This window comes from Podarcis melisellensis (assembly GCF_964234715.1).
Source record: "Podarcis melisellensis genome assembly, chromosome: 2".
Lineage (NCBI taxonomy): Eukaryota > Metazoa > Chordata > Lepidosauria > Squamata > Lacertidae > Podarcis > Podarcis melisellensis.
The window spans coordinates 49,158,542-49,181,857 of NC_138529.1; the positions used below are offsets into that span (position 1 = coordinate 49,158,542).

Sequence of the window (23,316 nt, forward strand, 5' to 3'; positions counted from 1 at the left end):
ATGCTGCCAGCCACTGACTGATGTCCTTGCCTCATTACACACAGTGTCATGTTTGTTTAGCTAACGAACTCACCCTGGGATTGATTCTTCTCCAACAGATGGAAGGAAGAAGTAACAGTGCCTGGGAATAGCTGCCTGCAGCAGGGCCTCTGAGTGGGCACTGCATCACAACATGGCCATGATCTTTTTACCCATATCCAGAAACACACTGCTGAATAGGTTGAAAAACAGACGTTCCTGGTTCAGTTCCTCATTGCCATTGGTGGACCGTCGGATTAACCACCAACAATGACACGGGCAACAGAAGCAAGAAGAGTGTGAGGAGGGCATTGTGGAGGGCAAGTAAACCAGAAATAATGTGGTGCCCTCTAAATGTTGTTGGACTACAACTCCCATCAGCCCCAGCCAGGATAGCTAACAACGAGGGTTGATGGGAGTTGTAGTCCACAACACCTGGAGAGCCTCACATTGGCTCCCCCTTAAGTAGACAACCATTCACAAGTGTAGGGATATCGCGGAGTGGGCAGTGGGGTCCGGAGGGAGCACACTCCCCACCAGCAGGCAGTCACAGTCTGCCTGCATGCGTGACCCTGGGGTGCATAGCATACTCCCCATCACAGACAAAGTCACGGCTGTCTGGAGCATTGTTCCCTCTGTCTAACCTTTTGCGGTCTCAGCAGTCTGCGGTGTCCTGTCTGTAACCTTTGTCTCTGATCCCTTTTGTCTCCTTCGTCATACACTGTGCAAGGGGGAAATGACGCTGTGGAAACAGGTGCCAAAATAACTTTGTACCACCCCACAATCTTGGGACCAAGATGTGTAAAGGGCACAGCCCAAAATGTATCTGCCTAGTTTGCATATTTGTCTCAATAAAAGGAGGCTCCACAGGACTGGCCGGCAGCTTGCATGCAGCCCACCTGTGCACAGCTCACATGATGATCAACACCTGTCTTGTGCCTTCACTTCACACAAGCCTACTTCTATTTCACATTTGCAGTCTGGCTCACATGTTTCTGACTATCAAGGGAGCTACTTACACTGTGACAGTCAGGGTATCCACAATCTCTTTCTGCAGCCTTGGCTCATTCCTGTAAATCTCCAGCAGTAGAAGAGCTTGATCATAGTCACCACAATAAATTTTATAGACGTTCTCCATCTCCTCTTTGAGTTCTTGGAATAAGGTGCCTACCATAGCAAAGGTACAATATTGATTCTGCAGCACACCAATCACATCTCCAAGACAGGTACCTAAGAAAACCTTCAGAACCACCAAAGTAACAGCAGCAATAATTGTCCTCTAAACAATTAATCCTCGATTCTTACCTATGGAACTTAAGAGGCCCCTTCTCCTTTTTATGAAAAGCTAAAAGCCTATATCCAGAGTTGGCAAGTTAGTTCAAATTAAAACATAAGATCAATAAGTCCAGTGTCTAAATTACCAAGCTGACCCACTGCCTTCAATCTCCTTTGCTCTGGGCTCCCTACTTTTAGCTTCCCTACCACTTGGGTCCTCTTCCTAGTCTTCAGCTTGTCAGTGTGGGAAGTTTTAATCCCTGCCAAGCTGACAACTTTCTCTTCCCTCACAGAAGTTGTTCTATAAACTATTAGATGGCAGAACTCTTTTGTATTCCATCAGCATTACTTTCCCAGTAAGGAATCCTTGACAGGATATGCTGCTAAAAAAGGAAAGGGGCAGTGTTATACAGTGGTTCCACTCCTTCCTCCTGTGCCATGTCCAGAAAGTGGTGTTGGGGAATGAGTGTTCAGACCCCTTGGCTCTCACTTGTGGGGTGCCTCAGGGTTCCGTCCTCTCCCCCATGCTTTTTAATATCTATATGAAGTTGCTGGGAGAGATCATCAGGGGGATAGGGCTGGGTGTTCATCAGTATGCGGATGAAACCCAGCTCTACCTCTCTTTCAAATCAGAACCAGTGAAGGCAATGAAACTACTGTGTGAGTGCCTGGAGGCTGTTGGAGGATGGATGGCGGCTAACAGATTGAGGTTGAATCCTGACAAGACAGAAGTACTGCTTTGGGCAGACAGGGGGCGAGCAGGTTTGGGGGAATCCCTGGTCCTGAATGGGGTAACTGTGCCCCTGAAAGACCAGGTGCGCAGCCTGGGAGTCATTATAGAATCACAGCTGTCCATGGAGGTGCAAGTCAATTCTGTGCGCAGTTGTCTACCAGCTCCATCTGGTACGCAGGCTGAGACCCTACCTGCCCACAGACTGTCTGGCCAAAATGGTACATGCTCTAGTTATCTCTTGCTTGGATTACTGCAATGTGCTCTACATGGAGCTACCTTTGAAGGTGATCTGGAAACTACAACTAATCCAGAATGCGGCAGCTAGACTGGTGACTGGGAGCGGCCACCGAGAGCACATAACACTGGTCCTTAAAGACCTACATTGGCTCCCAGTACATTTCTGAGCACAATTCAAAGTGTTGCTGCTGACCATTAAAGCTCTAAACGGCTTCGGCTCAGGATACCTGAACGAGTATCTCCACCCCCATCGTTCAGCCCTGACATTGAGGTCCAGTGCCAAGTGCCTTCCGGCGGTTCCCTCACTGTGAGAAGTGAGGTTACAGGGAACCAGGCAGAGGGCCTTCTCGGTAGTGGCACCCACCCTGTAGAATGCCCTCCCATCAGATGTCAAGGAAATAAACAACTACCTGACTTTTAGAAGACATCTGAAGGCAGCCCTGTTTAGGGAAGTTATTAATGTTTGAAGTTTTATTCTGTTTTTAGTCCTCTGTTAAGAGCTGCCCAGAGTGACTGAGGAAACCCAGCCAGATGGGCAGGGTATAAATAATAAAATTATTGTTGTTGTTGTTATTGTTGTTATTATTATTATTATTATTATTATTAATGAGCTAACATGAAAACATGTTGTGATGATCTAAAGAAGTAGTACTGACCATACTGCCCTTCAGACATTTCCCTAAACATGCGGGAGTCACTTGTCCGTGAGCAACTCCTGTGCAACTGTGAGAATGTTTAGGACCCTGGGTTTTGATCACCTTTTTCCTACCCACCCCAACTCCCAGAATTAGCAACCCTTTCACAGCATTGTGCCAATTCCATGAGAAAGGTGCAGTCCATCAGTCATTTAAATATGGTGAAACCATGTCAACTTTCACCCAGTTATGTGGGAATACCTTACACACAAGCAGTTCCCATTCAGCTGGGGAAATGTATAAAGGGCATCTGTTTTCTCTTCACAAAGAATGACCTAGAAGCCCAGGAAAACTGTAGCTTAGAAAACAATGCATGGTTGGCTCAGGTAGCAGTTGCCTGAGTACTCCTCTTTATGTTCTGCTAATTGGTTGCAACCTTGATGATTTCCCTGCACTTCTTTTTCTGTTTCAGCTGCGCAACCTATGCAGCGCAATTATAGTTCCCCTTTCTTAATGCACTTTCTTGGTGCAATTGTATTACCAGTGAAAGCGTACTATGACCTTTGTCCTGTCCATGATTTGGGGTTATGAATTAAATATTAGCACAAGTTACCAAAGTTTGTTTAGCTCCTTGGCCATGTAAACACCTTCAGAGTAATTCTTTTCTGCTTCTACAGATGGTAGGATCAATATTGAAAACACAGGAGGAATTAATAATAATAATAATAATAATAATCTTTATATCCCATCCATCTGGCTGGTCAGCATCACAGCAATTATTGCTAGCAATAAACAGAAGTTAATGTAACACAAAGCATATCACATATCACATCTGTCTCAGATGGCTGGTTGTTATATTCCCACTCACTGATATGGTAGAGCTGCTCGTGCTCCTGGTTCATTGCAGCTTCAAGTCCTTTCAGGAAACGTCTGGAGATGTGCAGGACATCATCTATATTGGAGAAAAGTCCTTCCAGGTCAATCTCAGGTAGCTAAAAGGCATAATAGATTAGGAGAATGCATCAGTTATTTCTCTGTGTGTCCATGAGTGAGCAAATGATTACTGTTTGAACAGTAATCCGAATGTTGCTTCTAAAGGTACATCTAGAATCAAACACCTATGCATTCTGGGACTGCAGAAACAGAGATCACATCATTGCAGAATGGATGTACCAAAGATGGGGCTTAATTGACATTGCCTACCAGGAGAAAACTTGCTGACAACAGGACCCAGTGGTCACCTGTAGACAGACCCCTAAATAGCCAGGTCTTGTCTTAGTCTATAAACTACAGCATCTCCCCAAACAGCTACCACATACTGTTACCCAAAGCAGCTCACCCTGCAGTCTACACACCAACTATCATGGTAGTTTCTTAGACTACATTCACACCATATATTTAAAGTATTATGATACCACTTTAAACAGACACGGCTTCCCCCAAACAATTCTGGGAGCTGTAGTTTGTGAAAGGTGCTTCAAATTGTTAGGAAACCTTCCCTCACCCCCCAAGCTACAATTCACGGAGTCCCCTGTGAAGAGGGATTGACTGTTAATCCATTGTTAAATATATAGTGTGGCCTTAGCCTACCCCAAGTTCTGAATTTCACTACTAGGAACAAATGCTTAGCTTTCTTAAGTTCCTTAATGCATCGTTGTTTTCTGAATTCGAGATTGCCTGTTGCGGATTTTAAAAACATTTTGCTGCACAATTCACTCCTATGGAAATGTGTAGAGGAGGGATAGCCAACCTGGTGCCCTCCAGATGATGCTGGACTACAACTCCCATCATCCTGGCTATGATGGAAGTTGGTGTGCATCATCGTCTGGGGGTCACCCCCAGGTGTGGAGGATCTGCCTCACCTGCTTTTTCTGGAGGTGATTACGGATATCTGAAATGCACAGCTGAAGGTTCTGTACATAACTGGTCTCTGTGTTGATGAGCTCCTCCACAGCCAGCCGTTGATTCTGCTCTGCTTTGTCCAGGAATGTCAGAGTTTCATATATGGGTTCAGCCTCTGGTGTCTCCTCAGCTGTCAATTCATCTGTGCTGTCATTTGCCATATTGGGAGCTATAAAGAGAGAGGGAGACACAAGAGGAAAAGGTGAGTCATGAGTGCACATAATCCACTTAATAATCTTCAGGCCCATTCTAACTCTACACTTCAGTGGGAGTGTTGGGTTTATTATTTTGCAAATGTCTTAAGGCAGAAGCTGCTGCCTGTGTTCTGCCATGAGGCTAGCTGCTCCACCCATTGGCAGAGAGCTTCTGTAGGGCAGCAATGCCATCACATTTCAGTTGTGAACCAGGAAGCTGCTTATTGTAATCTTGTCTGTGCCTTGAAAGTTACCAGGTGTCTTAATTTATTGAATGAGTAGATTTATATTCCACTTTCTGACTGCAGTCCTCAAATCAGCTTGCAGCATTTATGAGTACACAGCAGGTACCCTGAGGTGAGAATCACATAATGTTCCCCTAAGATGCCCCTGAAGTGGCTTGTGCTGCATTGCTCCAAATGACACATCTCCATCCTCGAGTCAAGTTACAATATATATATATCTACATAATATACTTAAAATCACTAAAGAGCAAATTTTGATGTTGGCCTGGTCACTGTCTCTTTGAGCTCCTGCCGTCGGGACGGAGATACAGGACGATGATGACAAGAACGAGCCGTCTCAAGAACAGCTTCTTCTCCAGAGCGATCTCGGCCCTGAATGGGAAACCTGGACTTTGAAAGTCATCTAATCTTCCTTGCTGTATTATATTATATTGTTTTAATTAGTGTTTTTATAGTTGTTCTGATTTTGAGTGGAGTGCCCTATCTGGGTGGATGGAGCAGCCAAGTAATTTCGTTGTCCCTGAGAGGGGGCAATGACAATAAAGATATTATTATTAATTATTATTATTATTATTATTATTATTATGAGATAGCCTTTCAGAATATTTTGATGGTTGGGTTCTGCCGCCACCCACGTAAGCCACTTAGCACTCACTAGCATGTGGAAATGTGTTTCAGGACAGGACAGGAGGAGTGTGCAGCTTCCAAAGAAGTTTCTGAAACCCTACAAAAATAAAGTTTACAAATTGGTGGATTCAGCATGTTATCCTCAATAAAAACAGATGCGCTATCTTGGAGAATATCATATTGTTGTAAAATTGGGAGATTTAGACAGGAGAGGGTTAATGGAGCCAGAGGTTCTGTGAGGGACTCCCTTACTATGCTGTCCACATCCTGTTGCCCAAAGTGGCAACCCAAACGCTCTTGGAGTGCTTAAGTGTCATCTTACCCATAAAGCACCCATGTTGTATGACTTTTACTAAGGACTTCTATACAACGTTATATTTGCGTTGTATGTTGTAAACTGCTCTATGGTCTTCTGACTAAGGGCCATATACAAATTCAATAAATAGTAATAATAATACTGTAAAGCAGTGAACTTCAGCTGGGGGGCCAGGACCCACTACTTGGGTCGTGGGCTGATCTAAGATGGGTCACAAAAGAAGACTGCCAACATATTATATGTGCTAGAAGCCACCCAGAGTGGCTGGGGAGACCCCGACAGATGGGCGGGGTATTAATAATAATAATATCATTATCAATAATATGTCAGTGACAAAAGTTGCCAAGTAAATAATTTTTTAAAGGCGATTTCTGGTTGATTGCACCCAATGAGCTGGGACTTTCTTAAGACTGGAGATCAGATGGAGGGCTGGGATTTTGCTGTCTCTTGGAAGATTTAAACCAGGAGCATAGTAAGACTTGTCAAGGTTAAGGAGTCCAGAGTCAAACCCAACTCCCTAACCAGTAGGCTGTCACCCTTCTAGGGAACCAAAATATTTGCAAAGTAACCAAATACAGCCAAGTAGATCTGAAGCAACTGATTTAGACTAAGGCACTTTCCCAAATGATCACACAGAAGTATAGCATTATACAGAACAATACAGAACCCCATAAGATTCCAGTGATCTCCTTCCAAAAGAAACCGAACCTGGATAAGCGTTGTACTCCTAGAATTTCTCATTGCTTGAACAAAGTGTAACAATATTCTCACTTGACAAAACATTCATTCTCTGTAAGCTGACAAAATTTCAGTATATCTTGAGAAAAGATCCCTGGCTATCCTACTGACAATTAGTAATGTGCACGTTTTTGTGTGTGTGGCATCCTCACCCCTAAAATAAAACCAGAAGACTTAAGAACTGAATGGAAATGGTCCACATAAATAAACAGACCATAGAGAAGATTTCTGTATACCACAAGACCGTGTCTTTACACTACAGTATTGTATTCCGAACAGCGTGCCAGTCTGTGCTATACATCCATAGTGCTGGGTTATTTTTATCTGATTGCTGCTGTTGATCAATGGTATTCACTGCAGGCTAGCTATTGCAAAAGACACTTTAAAATCTATTGAATCTAGCAAGGGGAACCACAGTATGTAGAAGCTTCCTTTCACTTGAATAATTCAACACTATTTATTAATGCAACAGAAAGGCGGCAAATAGAAAGCTGGAACCCTGGTCATCATTGTTCTGTCCTCCTGGATTCTAACCACAAAGGGGCTGCTTTACCTGAGAAGAGATGCACTTGTCAGGCCTGGAACCTTTTGTTCTGTTTGTATCCCATTATGCTGACAGACATTTTAGAGAGATGATATTGGAATAAAGAAGCAAAAGCAAAAAAAACAAAAGAGAGAGAGAGAGAGAGAGAGAGAGAGAGAGAGAGAGAGAGAGAGAGAGAGAGAGAGATGGACTGAGACTGCCTATTTCTAAAATAGGTTAATGTAGTTGAGAACCAGTCCAGGGTTCCCAGGCCTGGGACCAGAAGAAAGGCTCCTGGGGAGGCTCAAGTAACGAGATAACCCACTATCACAAAAGTTGAGAATTCCCAATCTATACAGTGACTACAAAGGGGCTGGATCTAGACACATCCAAAAAGCGTTTCAGGAAAACGTGTTGTAAACTTTGTTATGGGAAATCACGCTGGTAAAACATGGGACTCCACAGCACCATCTGGTGTCAGAGTGTTATAACACATATAAAACGCTTTTTCTTTACTAAGGTAGCTGAGTCCAGGGTCTCAGTTAAAAGTTCTGATGGAGATAAAAGTTCCAAAGATGCAGTCCTGCTATACAGTATTTTAGTGATGGGGGCAACAAAACTACCTATCAACTGATTGCTGGTGCCCTTCATCAGGGCTCATAAGGGAAACTCTGTACCTTTTAAAGTATAGAGACCCTGGTTATTAGGTATAAACTACGTTTGCTACATTGACAGAATTTGTGTACTTTTAACAGGTGTGCAACAGGGAAGTTCAGGAGGTAAAGTTGATGAGAAACTTTACCTATTCAATTACTGCCTGTCTTGAAGTTGTTACAGAAACAGAAAATTGCTAGGGGGAAAATGGTTGCATTCCGCAGCACAGGTGGGAATCTTTGGCACTTCAGATGTAGCTGAAATACAACTCCCACCAGCCCCAGCAAGCATGGCCAATGGCCAGGAATAATGGGAGTTGAAGTTCAGCAATATCTAGAGTGCAAGAGGTTCCCCACATTTGCTGTAGCATAATCCTCATCACTATAATAAGACAAGACAACATATGTGACTAATACTATCAGCTTTCCAAACAGGTTGGTGCCAGACTTGGTAGGTATATTCCTATAGTAATGAAGGCAGATGGCAAAACACAGTCCCCTTTATTTTCCATTATCACCCTAGGCTTTCACCCTATTGTTTTTGGGGTTGTTGTTTTTTAAGTCACTTGAATATTCCTTCTGTTTTGATGCCAGCCATTTTTGCCTTATAGTTGATGCAGAGGTTTAGCTGTAGCTGGAAGGATTAATAATGATGCATTTCTGGGGAATGCTGGCTTCACTTTAAACCAGGCATAGGCAAACTCGGCCCTCCAGATGTTTTTGGCCTACAACCCCCATCATCCCTAGCTAACGGGACCAATGGTCAGGGATGATGGGAATTGTAGTCCCAAAACATCTGGAGGGCCGAGTTTGCCTATGCCTGCTTTAAACCATAGTTAAGCTCAACTGTGACTGAAAAGTGAATGTGCTGCGTGCTGCTGCATGGGGTGAAAATCACAATCACTTCACTCTTCCCCTGCTCCTGCTGTGCTGTCTGAACCTAGGCTTGTGTCTTGTGTCTCTCAAAAAAACCACAAGAACATAACCTAGGTTTGTTCCACTCTTTGGGGAAGACAAACAATAAGCCCATCTTGGCAGCATAAGAGCAGCTGGAGCAGGGGAGGGGAGGGGTGAGCAACCACAAGTTTCTGCTCTGTGTACCAGCATGCTGCACAGTCACCTTTAAACCATACCTAAGTTTGACTCTTTTTTTAAAGCAGTGTGCAAGCACTGCCACTATATGGACTCCTCCAGCACATAGTGTGTTAGGAATTGTCACACCTACAAGTCTGATATTGCTTAATTTGATTGTGCCTTTTGTCATTGTTGTTGTTGTTATGTGAGCAAAAAAGATATGCAGTTGGATCTGTGGAAGAGACTCGTGCGTCCAAATATCTGAAAATATAATATTTTTGCTACTAAGGATTTTAACCCCAGTATACAAGGGTTGCCCCTCCTTCAGTTCTACAAACTTTGCAGCAGACCTTCTGAAATACATTTCTGAGGGTGAAAGAGGTTGATTTTAAAATATGTGCCAAAGAGTGGGGAACACTTGTTTATTGAAAGAAGCATGCCTCCTCCCTTTGTCTTATTTCTTTCCTGCTGGCAGAAAATTGAAGGAAATGAAACTGATAGCTTCTTCCCTGAACTCTCTATAAGGCTTGTTTCAAAGTGAAAGCAAGAGAGGCACGGACAAAATGTTCCAACCAGAATCACAAGGCAAGACCCCTGAAAGAAGATCTTCAAGAGAAACAACAGTTGAACCTGTGTCAGCGCTCATCACAGTATGGAAGAGTTTGTTTTCCCTTGGAACATCTATTGATTTTGAAGCAATCGTCAAGTGCTGGGCCTGAGGAGGCCACATGATGTGTGCTGAAGAAGAAGAAGAAGAATGAATAGAGGGGGGTAATCAAGCAGATCAAAGCATTCTGGGCTAAACAAGAAAATTACAGTGGAAATTTTGAACATGCTGCAGGAATTTTAACTATCTAGTTGTGGAATTAAGTGACTGAATTTGAGCTTGTTTACAAGTTGCATAAATGTCTGATATACCGTAATTTTGATGACTGCCAAAGAGGCCTTTGGAGAGGAGACTATGAGGTCTTCTTTTTTGTAGGAATCTGGAGTTGTACTCTTAAAATGTTTGTAAGAAGAACTGTTTTTTCTTTTCATTAGGATTCATGGCAGTCTCTCCACAGAAGGTTCAAGAAGCTAATGACATCTCTTTCCTACACATGAGGAAACTGTAAGTGATGGGACAGGAAGAATGAAGGAAGATAAGGAGAACAGTAAGCCGGGGCCAAAATTTCTCATTTGATGTAAAGACAACAGGTACAGAAAGTGAAAAGATAATGATGGTTCTGGTAGACTCTGGGTCAGTGAAACAGGAGCTGTTGGGTCCAGAATCTGGACACAAAGAACTTCATCCTTGTTGCATCCAGCTGTGGCTTCTACTGTCACTGTAGCATTAAGAGTGATGCTGGATCAGGCCAAAGGCCCAGATGGCTATGGAAATCCCACAAGCAGGACCTGAGCACAACAGCAACTGGTATTCAGAGGCATACTGCCTCTGACAGTGAAAACAGAACATTGTGACATGGCAACCCTATAGGGAGGGCAGCAAAGGGCAAAACGATGTTGGGAAGCTGAATTTCACTTTCTGATCTGAACTAACCAGGCCATTCTTTGGCTGAAGGCTTCTACATGGACTTGAAAGTGCATAACTTTGACAGTACTGGAGGCGGATGAAAAGCTAGTCAATAGGGAAGAACTCCTACTACCTTTCCTGCTGAACTGGTCTGTTATTTTGGGCAAGTCACTGGCCCTACATATACCTGAGAGACAGCCTGCTTTGTAGAACTCCCAAATTTTCCAATCAACATATGGCAAAAATGAGGGAGAGAAGGCCCAATGCAAACAAGTGACAGCACTGAATAATGACAGTAAGCTGAGTACTCTGTGTTGGGCCCAATAGAAGAACCTATCTGCATGTTCAGAAAAAGCATGTGGTATGACTCTTTTGGGACATGCCATTTCAGAGAATTCCATGACTGTGGGCTCTCACCTGCCTGCAAAACTGTACCGTGTCTGGGTCTCTGAATGTAGCCTTCTCTCACATATACTATTTTTCCAGATGCTGCTGGAAAGTATGTAATAATAATAATAATAATAATAATAATAATAATAATAATAATAATTTTTTATTTATGTATACCCTGCCCTTCCTGGCCAGAACTGGGCTCAGGGTGGCTAACACCAATAAAATTACAATAAAACATAATAGGGGTGGGAGTTAATTAAAATACGGATTAAAATACAATTTAAAAAGCAGCCTCATTTTAATAGTAGCCCATAAATCAAAACTGTAAAGGGATGGAAGCATAAGGGTCAGACTGTGTCTAAACCAAAGGCCAGGCAAAACAGCTCTGTCTTACAGGCCTGCGGAAAGATGCCACCCCTCACCTTCACTCTGAAGTGGTACAGTCCCAGCAGGGACTTTCTGAACATGTACAAACACCACACAGAAACCAGGCAGGCAGGAGCTTGCATCATCCACAGTCCCTTTCTGTACCTGCTGAAGGAGTCCTGCTGCCACCCAGTTCAGGTTGTTCCTTTTCCCAAACAGGGCTTCAGTACTGTTAATAATTGGGAGGGGGAGATTAAAAACAAGTGATGCTTCTCACAACTCAACCGCACCTGTAGAATCCCGACTTGCCATGCAGCTGTTAAATGCTCAGGGATGCTGCCAGAAAGCAAAAAAAAAAAAAAGTGGCAAACATATTGGTTCTTAAAAACTATGGAAAAAGCAGCTTTCCCTTTTACCGCCTCCTGTGACAGGCACCTGCTCTTCCCCGCAGAAGTCAGTAAATGTGCAGGATCTGGAATGTGGTTATGCAACCTTCCCACTCATCCTTGCAGGGAGAGACAGCCGTCCCTGATTAATGGCTGCCCGGGAGATTTTGTGAGACGCACACAATTCCAAGGACTTGGCCCCTGCCCTTTCGGAGGACATCTCCTCCATCAGCAAAGCGCTTGCTGTCAGCTCTCCTTGGCTTTTTTGCTTCTTAATTCTTACCTGCTAATTAGCCGGGGACTTCTCGACTTGTTTAAGCTGCCTCGCTGCTGCTGGTGCCGCTGCTGCCTCTGAGTTAATGATCAACCCACTGCGTTCCAGCTGCAGAAGCACAGGCTTGTTTGTGTGTATGTGTGCAGAGGACTGGCTGGCCCACTCAGCTGTGTGCAAGTAAGTGTCTGTGAGCCAGGCCGGGCTCCGTTCCCTCGCTGCCATTCCCTCGCTGCTCTGTTTACTGCAGCCACACAGGCTATGCGGGAGTCAGATGAGTGTATTCGCTCACAGTGCTCCAAAACAAGAGAATATGCATCCAAGGCAACCCCTGCCAGGGTGGCAGCAGGCCAGCTGTAGAGATTTCTAGATGGAAATGAATGGGCCCTGCGGCCTGGCAGGGGGGCCAGCTGCAGGAAAAAAGAAACACCTTCACCCACAATAGGAAAATCCTGTGGGGAGCCGAGTGCAGTGCAAGCCACAAACAGCAACTCAGCTGACTGAGCTTTGGCTGTCGGCCACCTCTCAGTCCAAGGCACTCCCTCAAAGCCTGTTTACTAACTGGCAAACCCTAAGCATGTTCCAGCATCAGCGCAACGTCCCGTGGGCAGTTTCATTTACTCTTATTAGCAAGCATGGTCTGGAGGTTTATGACAGCCATGAGGAAACAGGCTTTGCTTTAAAAAGAAAAAATGCCCCGGAAAATATATAAACTGCGGTCTGTATTCCTGCCGCTATGCCTGACAGGTGGGGACATAAGTTCTCCCTAGAGGCTGATTTCTGAGCATTTGGTAATTACAGGTTTTTGCACCATAATAGCCCCAAATCAAAACAGATTTGATTGGGAAGGAGCACAAATTGTACCAGCGGAGGAGGGAGGTTTAATGTTTAATTCATGTTTATTAAATTTCACATCTTTATAATCATGCTGGGGGCGGCACAGGCGATGACTCCAAAAAGCAGCAGCTAGCCAGCCAGGCTTCTCAGATTTGATAGCATGACTTTCTTGTGGCCTAGCTGGCTCTCTTGGCGGTTTTCTGATAGTGTGTGTGGCTGTAGGTAGGTTTCCTCAAGGTGACCTGGGAAGGTTGAGAAGAAGGAATGGCATAGCAGCATATCCCCCAGTTCTACCAGTCAAATCAGTAGAATCTGTTATAATTCACTGGCTTCAGCATATTTGCCTTGCATCTTCTCCCCAAATTTGTCTTCCTGTTGCTAACAAATCTAATGTCAACAACATTTAACAAAGCTTAGCTTGCGTGTTTTTAAGGGCTGGGATTTTCTAGCCTGACACCATTCTTTACTGTATGGTAGCTGTTTTACTTTTTAGGCTGTTGGTTTTCAGCTGTGCTGTTACTTCTGCTTGCTTGTTTTATTTTGATGAATTGCTTTAAGCAAAGGTTTCTACAGAAAGGCAACTTATAAGAACATGTTGATGTTTTAAAAGTTCTAGCACTAGATGCAGCCTTGTATACTGGGATGATGCATAGGGAGGCCTGCAGATTAAAAATTAGATTTGCTGAGGAAATCCCAAAACAAGTCCAGAAGGAGACACTGGAGCACTGTCAACAGGACACACACAAAAAGCCAAGGGCTGAAAAGGGGACTGGGCAACCAGGAGGGCATACTTTAAAGCAGAGATCGCCAACTGTTTCCCATCAGTAGACACATGTAGAACTTTGAGAATGTTCAGTCGGTGCTAGCCATAAAATATCTGCTCTGTGAGCATGGCATAATGACTTCCACATCTAAAAAAGCAGAAAGATGGGACTTATCCACACCTCCATTTGCCCCACTGCCCACCCGACCCCCAGAAAACCCAATCATTAGTGATGAATTGTCACAAATGACACTCAGGATTTCTGTGGATTGCTGTTTGTTCCGATTCAGCGCAAAAGAGTAGGTTTTCCAGGGGAAAGCAGTGAGGGAAAGGCTAAACTGCTCAGACCCATGCCTAGAAAGCATGGAACAAGCAGAAAACTGCTCAGATCCATGCTTCCTATGCATGGGACAAGCAGAAGTGTGGGCGAGCCCATACAGGATTGCAAAATGCTTGTAGACATGACCCTCATCAGCTGGGGTAGGTGGCCCCACAGCAGAGCATCTGCTTTGCATGCAGGAAGTCCCAGGTTCAATCCCCGGCATCTCCAGATAGGGTTAAGTGGAAGACACCCAGTCTGAAATTCTGGAGGACCACTGCCAGTCATTGTATAGACACTACTCAGCCAATGGTCTGACTCAATATAAGGCAGCTTCCCATGTTCCATGCAGGAATAGTACAGCCATCCCCTCCCCATCCAAAGCATTGCCTCTCCCACTCTGGTGATTAGATTCCAAGTGTACCTGTTTTTAGCCAACAGATCCTTGAATGAACGCTCAGTGGACAAATCTAACTGAACATAGGAACCCGCAATAATAAAATATAGTGATTGGGTCATTTAACCTCTTGTATGATACTAGAATTGTTTGTCACATAAAAGAACCAAGAGAAGGGCAGGTCGGGTTACAAAGGTTGACAGTGCCCAGCAATTGAAGGAGGCTCTAGAGTTGGGTCAAAAAACCTCAGGATGGTCAGTACAGGTAAGTTAGGATAGCCAGGATATGAATGTAGGTTGCCCCACAGGCCTATTTTCTTATTGTATGTTCTTGGGCTCGAAAGAGACCTTGGCTATGCAGGCCGTATGCTGGGTAAGACTCTCATCTTAAACCTTCCAAGTTACAAAGCTTGTGCTATTTCCTCAGAAGGCCTAATCTATCACTGTCACTTTTTCCTCCAGGTCAGCTGAAGTTACCTTTTGCCTCTTTAATCACCACCCACCACTATCTATCCTATTCAGCTGTCCAGCAATTACATTAGGAACAGCCATATAATGTCATAATATTCACAGCTTTTGCTTGCCATCCAATTTTACTTGCAAGCCTCCTTAGTCACAAGAATCTACATATTTCTTGGTCTTTGCCTTTTCCATTTATTAATACACAATGAAATATAAAAACTCATGTTTGCGGTCTTTTGACACTCCATTCTCATTATGAGGCCAGATCAATGGCCTCAAGCTCTTTGTTGGGTTATTTATTGATCCTCCTTCAAATTCTCAGGCCTTCCATTTAATATCATAGCTTGTACCATCTGGTCACCTTGCCCCTAATATGTTCCTCAACTAGCCCATCTCTGTGATCAATCTTTTTGTCCCATTTTCTCATCAAGCCAGCATTACTGGGCTCAACACCAAATGAACATTTTCCCTTTATAGTTTTACTGAGATTGTTCCTGTTATTTCAAATGCTCTTGAGCTTTCCAAAAGCATTAACACATCATCTTATTATTTTTCTTTAAATTTATCTAGCACTGACATTCTTAATATCTCTCACTGATCTCCTTAGTCCTGCAGCACTAGGTTACCTCTCTGCACAAAGCAATGGTTTTGTTTCAGACGATTTCCTTATAAGCTTCAAGGGGAGCATGTAGTATTTCATGCACACCCAACTCAGCAAATGTTTAAGACGTGGTACTTAAAGAAGTTACAGGGACGAATCTTAGCAATTCCGTCTGTTTGTCTCCATTAAATTGCTTCTATTCCAGTAAATCATGTTGTTCAAACTGTTACGGTGCACATGATCTAATGGTAAAATAATCAACGATTTGAAAGAACATCAAGACCTTGAGATGCTTGCTCTGGAAACTATCGTTTAAAATGACCTCCCTCACATAGAGATGAGTACATGTGAAGTGTGATAGAAGAGCAGTAACTAATCACAGCAGTAAGATCATTAGCACACTGTGCCCAGACAAGGTAAGTAGGGTCTTAAGATCTCTTAGGTGATATTCCATTTAATGTTCATTTGGTGTCATCATCCTAATGAGGGAATATCATGCTACCACATGGGGCTTGGGTCACTTGCTGTACTCAATTTCCAATGCACTCAAATTTTATGAGACTGGAAATTCAATCTGTTGTCAAACCTATGTTCCGATTCAGGAATAAATACAAACAAAAGGTAAGCAGGAAGGAGGGACAAAAATCAGTTGCCTGTAACATACACCAATGGTCAGGTCATTTTTGCCACAGATGTGGAGTTATTAAAGTGGTGCAGGATATAACACTTCCATTTCCCCTTCACTTTCAGACAGGTTTTAATACCACCTAGTAAGAACGGTGATACATATTGTGTATGTTCATCAAGTGAGTTGAAACAGAGATCCAATTCATGTGATACTTTGTGTCACAATTTCATTCAAGTCCATTTTTTCTATGTTGCACTGCTTACAATGCTAGACTACTTTACTTGCAAGAGAAAGCTTTTTGGTTTTTTTGGACATAAGCACTTGATTGTCAGAAGTGATTCTGAGTCCAGAACCTCTTTCATTTATCATTTCTTATTTCTGATCCATGGAATTTGCAGAAACAGTCAGAAGGTCACTGGTTCAAATCCCCATGACGAAGTGAGCTCCCGTTGTTCAGTCCCTGCTCCTGCCAACCTAGCAGTTCGAAAGCACGTCAAAGTGCAAGTAGATAAATAGGTACCGCTCCAGTGGGAAGGTAAATGGTGTTTCCGTGCGCTGCTCTGGTTCACCAGAAGCAGCTTAGTCATGCTGGCCACATGACCCGGAAGCTGTACACCAGCTCCCTCGGCCAATAAAGCAAGACGAATGACGCAACCCCAGAGTCGGTCATGACTGGACCTAATGGTCAGGGGTCCCTTTACCTTTACCTTTATCTGCTTATGAAACCCATAAGATTTCATGCTTATGAAGCTGCAGCTGAAATACCCTATGATTCCTTGTTCATTTAGATAGTGGTTGATATCAACCTCTAAATAAAGCTGTCCACCAACTTCTGGTTGATTAAGCATGTCACCTTCTATTTATCAAATAACTACCGGTATTTAAAAAACAAACAAACAAGAAAGAAAGCCAAAACTTATTTTGAGTTTTTCTGAGATATTAAGGAAAGTGGTAGATATTAAGGTTTAGTGTGTACTGCAAAGTGTAATCCGTTGTGAAATTGGGTGTTGCCCCAGTGTAGAATCTTCCTTTCATGATTTCCCAGCATGGGGGCCTGATCTTAACCCTTTGCTCCCTGCTGCAGTCCTGATCCAGATCTTCCCCTCTCCTGATCTGTGCTGGCTATTTCTAAAAGTAAAATCCTGCACTTAATGGCAAACCACAAGACTCATTGTAACTTGGTCCTTGTTTTCTCCTGCTCCAGAGGCTAGGATCCGAACCAATGGCTTCAAGTTACAAGAAAGCAGATTCTGGCTAAACATCAGGAAGAACTGTTTGACAGTGGAACAGACTCCCTTGGGGGGGGGTGGATTCTCCTTCCTTGGAGGATTTTGGATAACAATCTGTCATGGATGCTTTAGCTGAGATTCCTACATTGCATGGGGTTGGACTAGATGACACGTGGGGTCCCCTGCAACGCTACAATTTTCTTATTCTTATTTTAATAAGCATACACTACCATTCATTATTGGGAGGAAAGGGCATCTTACTTTTTCCTGTTACAGTGCCAGACCCAAACCAAAATAGTTTGAGAAGCAAAGTTTGCCTTTAACCTTCAGCCCCAACAAATGTTCTCCACCTACTATTTAGCTAAAGCTTTCAATTTTGGCTACTAACCTGTGGCTCTCCAGATGTGGCTGGACTGCAACTCCCATTATTCCTGATCATGCTGGCTGGAGCTGACAACATCTGGGGGCTCCCCGCTTTCAAATGCTGCCCTATGCACCTCAGAACTCAATGGGACTTAACCTGAGTAAGCCAGCATATGGCCTGAGATGCAGAATGGTTAATCTATTGACTTAGTCATAATGAGCTTTCACACCTGCTTCTGAATTTTGAATGTGTACAGAACCCTAATTGAGAAATATACATAACTGTTCTGTTTCAATGAATATTACTTAATGCACAATAAAGGCTCTAGACACAGAATCACTGTTATAGCAAAGAATTCTCACTCATTCCATAGATAAAAAATTACTGAAAGTCTAGGGGAAAGTCTGTATCATGTGGTACTGCCTCTCTAACCACCTTAATTGTGTGGGTCACAGCATAAACAGCAAAAGAAAAAAAAATTAAGAAGTCAATGAATATCAGCATAGGGGACCTGAGGTGAGCAGAACACATTAAATGTCAGCATTTTAGTTCCAAGAGGTGTATTTATGGGCTGGGAGCCTGTAATAGGCTTGGCTGTTCTGATGTCTGCCCATTTAATATAGGATAAAGGTCTCTTCGGTGATCAGGCTTGCACTCAGCAGAACATTATCTTTCAGAATTTTAGGCAACCTTCTCTCTAATTTCACCACCACCCACACAATTCGATCTAGTCCTAATGCATCCTCTGTCCTACATCTCTCTCCTCCCATTTGAACTTTATAAAAGAATGGAAAATCTTCACTGAAAACCTAATTGTTCTCTCCTGGGGCAGAAATGGTTGCTATTAACCTTCATCTCTTGATCCTTTGAAGGGTCTCAATTGAGCAGTTTAAATGCAGCTAATCAGGGTGATAGGAAACCATCTCTTAAGGTTGCCAGTAACTGCAATGGGTTGTTGCTTCCTGAACAGAGCACCGTCTCTTATGTTTTCCATTAGCTTCCTCTCCCAATCCAGTGCCTTCCATTTATTTTACTCCCTGCAATTTCCCCAAGGTTATCCTTAAGCAGTCTCACATCTAGAAGGATGGGGGAGGAGGACATAGAAAACAATCCTGGCCTCTCACCATGTTGGCTAACGCAGCCAAAAATAGTAAACAATGTCAATGAACATAAGATAATGCAGCAACGCTGAGAGTCACTCCCACAGCATCCCTGGCAACTGCGCCATTACCTACCAATCACAACACTGCACACTGCCCCCAAATTACCCATGCAGGAATGCATGATGACATCATGGAAACATTACCTCTAAACCTTAATGCATGGTGATCATACTCCCCTGAAAAGCCCACGGCACCTTGTCTATCAGATCCTCTCATGGCTCAGTGTGTATCAATACAGCAACTGATGCTTGCTACCACAAGCTCCAGAGCTCTCCCTAGAAAGAGGCTTGAACCCCCTCCCCTCCCACAGTCAGGGTTGCCATATTCCCAAAAGTGAAAATCTGGGCAAAGTTGTTGACCAGCTTTTCTCTTTTAAAAAAATCACCCTATTTGTCATACTCTGGGCTTTTCCTGGACATTTTACCGATTGGCGAAAACCTCTTTGACAAAGCCAGATCCAGAGCGGGAGGGTGGGGCGGAGAGGGAGGAAGTGCCATTCAAGTGAGAATAAGCAAGTCTATTCCATAGACCAGTATGCAGATCTGCATGTAAAATCCACAGCTAGTCTCTCCACTCCAGCCAAGGGCCTGGATCCCTTTGCTTTGCAGGCCCTACCTATACATTTGAATGCTCACAGATCTGTGGGTACAGGGAGTGGTGTTGCTCCATGTCTCTTAATATATAAAATCTGAGATATCTGTTCTTGGTGTTTTATTCTGACTGGCTCCGGAGTCAAATGAGTTGTGTAGATAAGGCACAGGGTTGTATTGACAGTAGAAATAGTAAATGGAGTTTAAAATTCTTTTTCGAATTCCCTTTTTTAAAGAAAAAGAAAACAAGATGGCACAGGGATAGATGAGGGGCATTTTACTGCTTACTGTCTGTGATGGTATAAACACCACGCACAAGCAGTCTGCAACATCAGTGTAACATATGCCACAGTAGATGCACTTGCTGGGGTGAAAAATGCTGTTTCTTAAGCAAAGTAGTTTCAGTGCTGGAAAACCCTGATTTCCCCCACAACTCAGGTGCTAGTTGGGGGAAAGACACTTTTATATGTGCTGTAACAAGTGCACATTCGTTGCACTGCAAAATGATGATCACCTGGAAAGGTCCAAGGAGCCTTGCATTATTAGGCAGGAAGACAGCCCGTCCAGTTAAATTAGAACCAGTCTGAGTTTAATGATGAGCAAAAAGCCTGGGAATTGTAGGCAGAGCTTGATGATTAATACCTGGAAGCATAAATCTTTTCCCCACTTCCCTTTTCATTTGAAAGTTTTGTTTCTCTCTCATTATTTAAAGCAAGAATTCTATTCTTTAGCAACTTCCGCTGAGCTCTCAGCGTCCTCTTAATCACGTCTTTTAAAAGATGCTAAACAATGAAAGTATTACATAGCTATTTCTCTTCCCCTTCTTACTGCAAACTGTGCATTGCAAAGGATGCAGGCGCTTCTATCGTTAAACGGGTTCCTTCTTTTAATTCATGCTTTCATATTATGAAATCATTTTAAGCCACAGACAAAGCTCTAAAAGATGCCTAGACTGGACAGTTAAGATAAGTGGTAAAAAGATGTAGAGGTTTTCATCTTCACAGCCCTGGTTCCAATCCAGACCTGGTTGGATAGAGGACATTGCTTTTAAAAGTATCCTTCATTCTGCATGAAATGGAGAATTGGATATACAGGCGTTAAGTTCTGGGGCCCCACACACATAAGTGAAATTGCATCAAGTGAGGAGCAACCTCTAAACACCCTCTCTGCCACTCTCTCTTCAATCCATGCCCAAAACACTGTATTCATAAACATTCACAACCAGAATTAAAGCTCGGGGCCAGCTGGACGCTGGAGGACAAGTGGAAAAATGGCTGCTGTTGCTGTGCTCCCGCGCATGCCAGCTTTTAGGTGGGGAGGCTGAGCAGCCTAAACAAAGTCCTGCTGCGCCTCTGGTCTCTTTGGGGCTTCCTCTGCCCTCACTGACGTCCTCTTCAGGGAAGGGTCTTCTCATGAAGAGGACTTAATTCATCTGAGGGCTCTCCTCTGAATCCCCTCACCATTTGAATTTAGGTGTGTGTTGACTACAGATGGGGCCTTTTCAGTTGTGGTGCCCTGTGTACGGAATGCCCTCCTTAGGGAGGTCACCTGGTGACAAATTTAGTAGTAGTAGTAAATGGAAAAAACAAGTCTCTGCAGTAGGGCCTGCAGTATATTGGTAGATTTCTCTCTCTCTGTGTGTGGTCATGCAGACAGCTTATATTTTGACAGAAGAAATAATATTCTGTTGAGAATGAGCTTTCCCCCACTTTCTCTCAACTTCATAAAGTTTTGCAAAAAAAAGAAAAGATCAAGAAATTCTTGAGAGTTTGCATTCTTTGACAGCTTAGAATGGCAGTAATAACAGGTATCCTTTGCACATCCAAAATAACAATTCCGCTGCTCCTTTTTGTTCATGAAAACACTCTAAACTGTAAAACAGCTAGAGCTGGGCATGTGGGAAATGATGACTCAAATATTCCATCAATTAACTCTAGGTGTAGCAACACGCTTTAACCACTAAGCCAAAGTGCAGTATCATATAAACATGATGAACAGATTTCAACACTGCAGTATTCCACCCATGCAACATTTCCTTGTTGCATGTGATGATCTTTTTTATATTTAAAAACCAGGATAATAATGCTAAGTACGAAGTTGGATATTGTCAGCTAAAATGTGTGAACATGCTTCCTGTCTATTTAATAAAATGCCTTACTTTTTGATCTGGGGCTTTACACAGATCCCACCATTCCATCCCACTTCCTGTCCCACTAGTGTGTTGATTTGTGCCCCAAATGCACTTTCTTCCTTTCTACACTTTCCACGGCTTTCTGTGGTCAATGCACAAAGGAAAAAGCATAATGGGGTTTCTCTGCTACCCACTCGCTACCCTACAACTACGCCTGTTGAATCACTTGCTTCCAGCCACTGCTGGAAAGAATGATGCTTAATTGCAAATGGCACAATATCATTCACATTACTCAACATATATAACAACATCAGGAAAGCAGAGAACAATTTCCTCAGCTATCCAAGAAAGATTATAGGATGTAAATACTCAGTTTATCTAGCAGATTGTTGGTGCTTTCTGGTAGGGTGGAATCAAGATACCACAGGATGTGAAATATTTCAGTACTTTTATGGAGATCTTCAAAAGAATGACACACACTATTCTATATGTGAGACACAGATTGGGGTATAAGTACTTTGGATGTGTTGGGTAAAGCAAATTTACTGTAAAGAAAGGAACAAATCCAACCCGCTTGGCTTATTTGCAGGAGACTTGTTTGCAAGTAAATAAGGAAATGTAGCACAGTACATAGATCATTCAATGATATCTGCTGCCATCTCCAAACCGACATGCATTCACCCTTGTACTTTTATCTCTACAACAGCACTCCTTACATTTTGCGCAATAGTTGAGGTATGTTTGCACTCTGCATCAGCAAACAATTGCATGATACTGTATATAGCTGAAGCTCAGCAATTGCTTGTGCAGCCCATGCCTTATCCCAAGTCCTGCCCCTGATTAGTGTTCCACCTCCATGTTTCTGCAAAAGTTAGAAAGTACTAACTTTCTAACAACATTAATTCCCTGGGTCAGGACAAACATTTGCACATATCTGGCATCTAACATTCCTCCTCCACTTGTAATAGCTTTACCACTTTTTTTTTTAATGTATTAGATTTATACTCTGTTCTGACTCCAGAGTGCTCACAGTAGGAGCAGAATGGTTCCCAAGCGACCAGCCTTTTACACAGTAGCACAGTGAAAAAATCCTAAAGTGCAGGCATCCTTCCTGACAACCTCCATAGTCATGCCTCTTCTAAGACAATGTAATAAAAATGAACTTTTGACCAAGGCAGACAGTATGGCTTCAATCCCAAGGCAACCTTTCCCTCACTGCTCTATCCTCCCTACACCATTGACATCCAACTCAAAGACTTACTGGTATGTCGTACTCAAAAGCTTGCTCACTACTTTTGGATGGTCATAATAAAAGGGGTTTTAGAATTTTTCAAAACAAAAGCAGCAGTGTAATACTTAGCCATGCGCACTCATGAAAGCTCCTCCTCCTCTGGTCAGCTTGTCTGGCAAGTTGCTTTCTGAGAAAATCTTATATTCCACAAAAAAAGGATTGGAATAAAGAACTAGAGATCTCAGTTTCAACCACACAGCGGGAAACTGTTTTAACTGAGATAACAAGGGTGTCTTTGGACCTTAAATTGAGGCTCATACAACAAAAAATAATATTTAGAATATACTGGACCCCATTACGGTTATTTAAATAAGGGCTATCTAAGGTATCTAGGGACGCGGGTGGCACTGTGGGTAAAACCTCAGCGCCTAGGACTTGCCGATCGTCAGGTCGGCAGTTCAAATCCCTGCGGCGGGGTGAGCTCCCATCGTTTGGTCTCAGCA

General features: G+C 43.2%; 1 protein-coding gene across 5 annotated transcripts in view; it reads right to left on the minus strand.

Moving 5' to 3' along the window:
- ARHGEF37 (Rho guanine nucleotide exchange factor 37) overlaps positions 1-23,316 on the minus strand; it is a 43,714-nt gene that overhangs the window by 17,262 nt on the left and 3,136 nt on the right. For 2 of the 5 annotated variants that reach the window (XM_081899133.1, XM_081899132.1), the window contains exons 1-4: positions 6,752-6,938; positions 4,761-4,969; positions 3,767-3,890; positions 1,038-1,185 (exon numbers count right to left, since the gene is read on the minus strand). In XM_081899133.1, coding sequence (XP_081755259.1) covers positions 1,038-1,185; positions 3,767-3,890; positions 4,761-4,969; positions 6,752-6,923 — 653 coding nt within the window. In that variant the 5' untranslated portion in view covers positions 6,924-6,938. Of the gene's footprint in view, positions 1-1,037; positions 1,186-3,766; positions 3,891-4,760; positions 4,970-6,751; positions 6,939-12,111; positions 12,592-23,316 lie in introns of those variants that run through there. The other 3 variants (XM_081899135.1, XM_081899134.1, XM_081899136.1) reach the window with 3 other exon arrangements.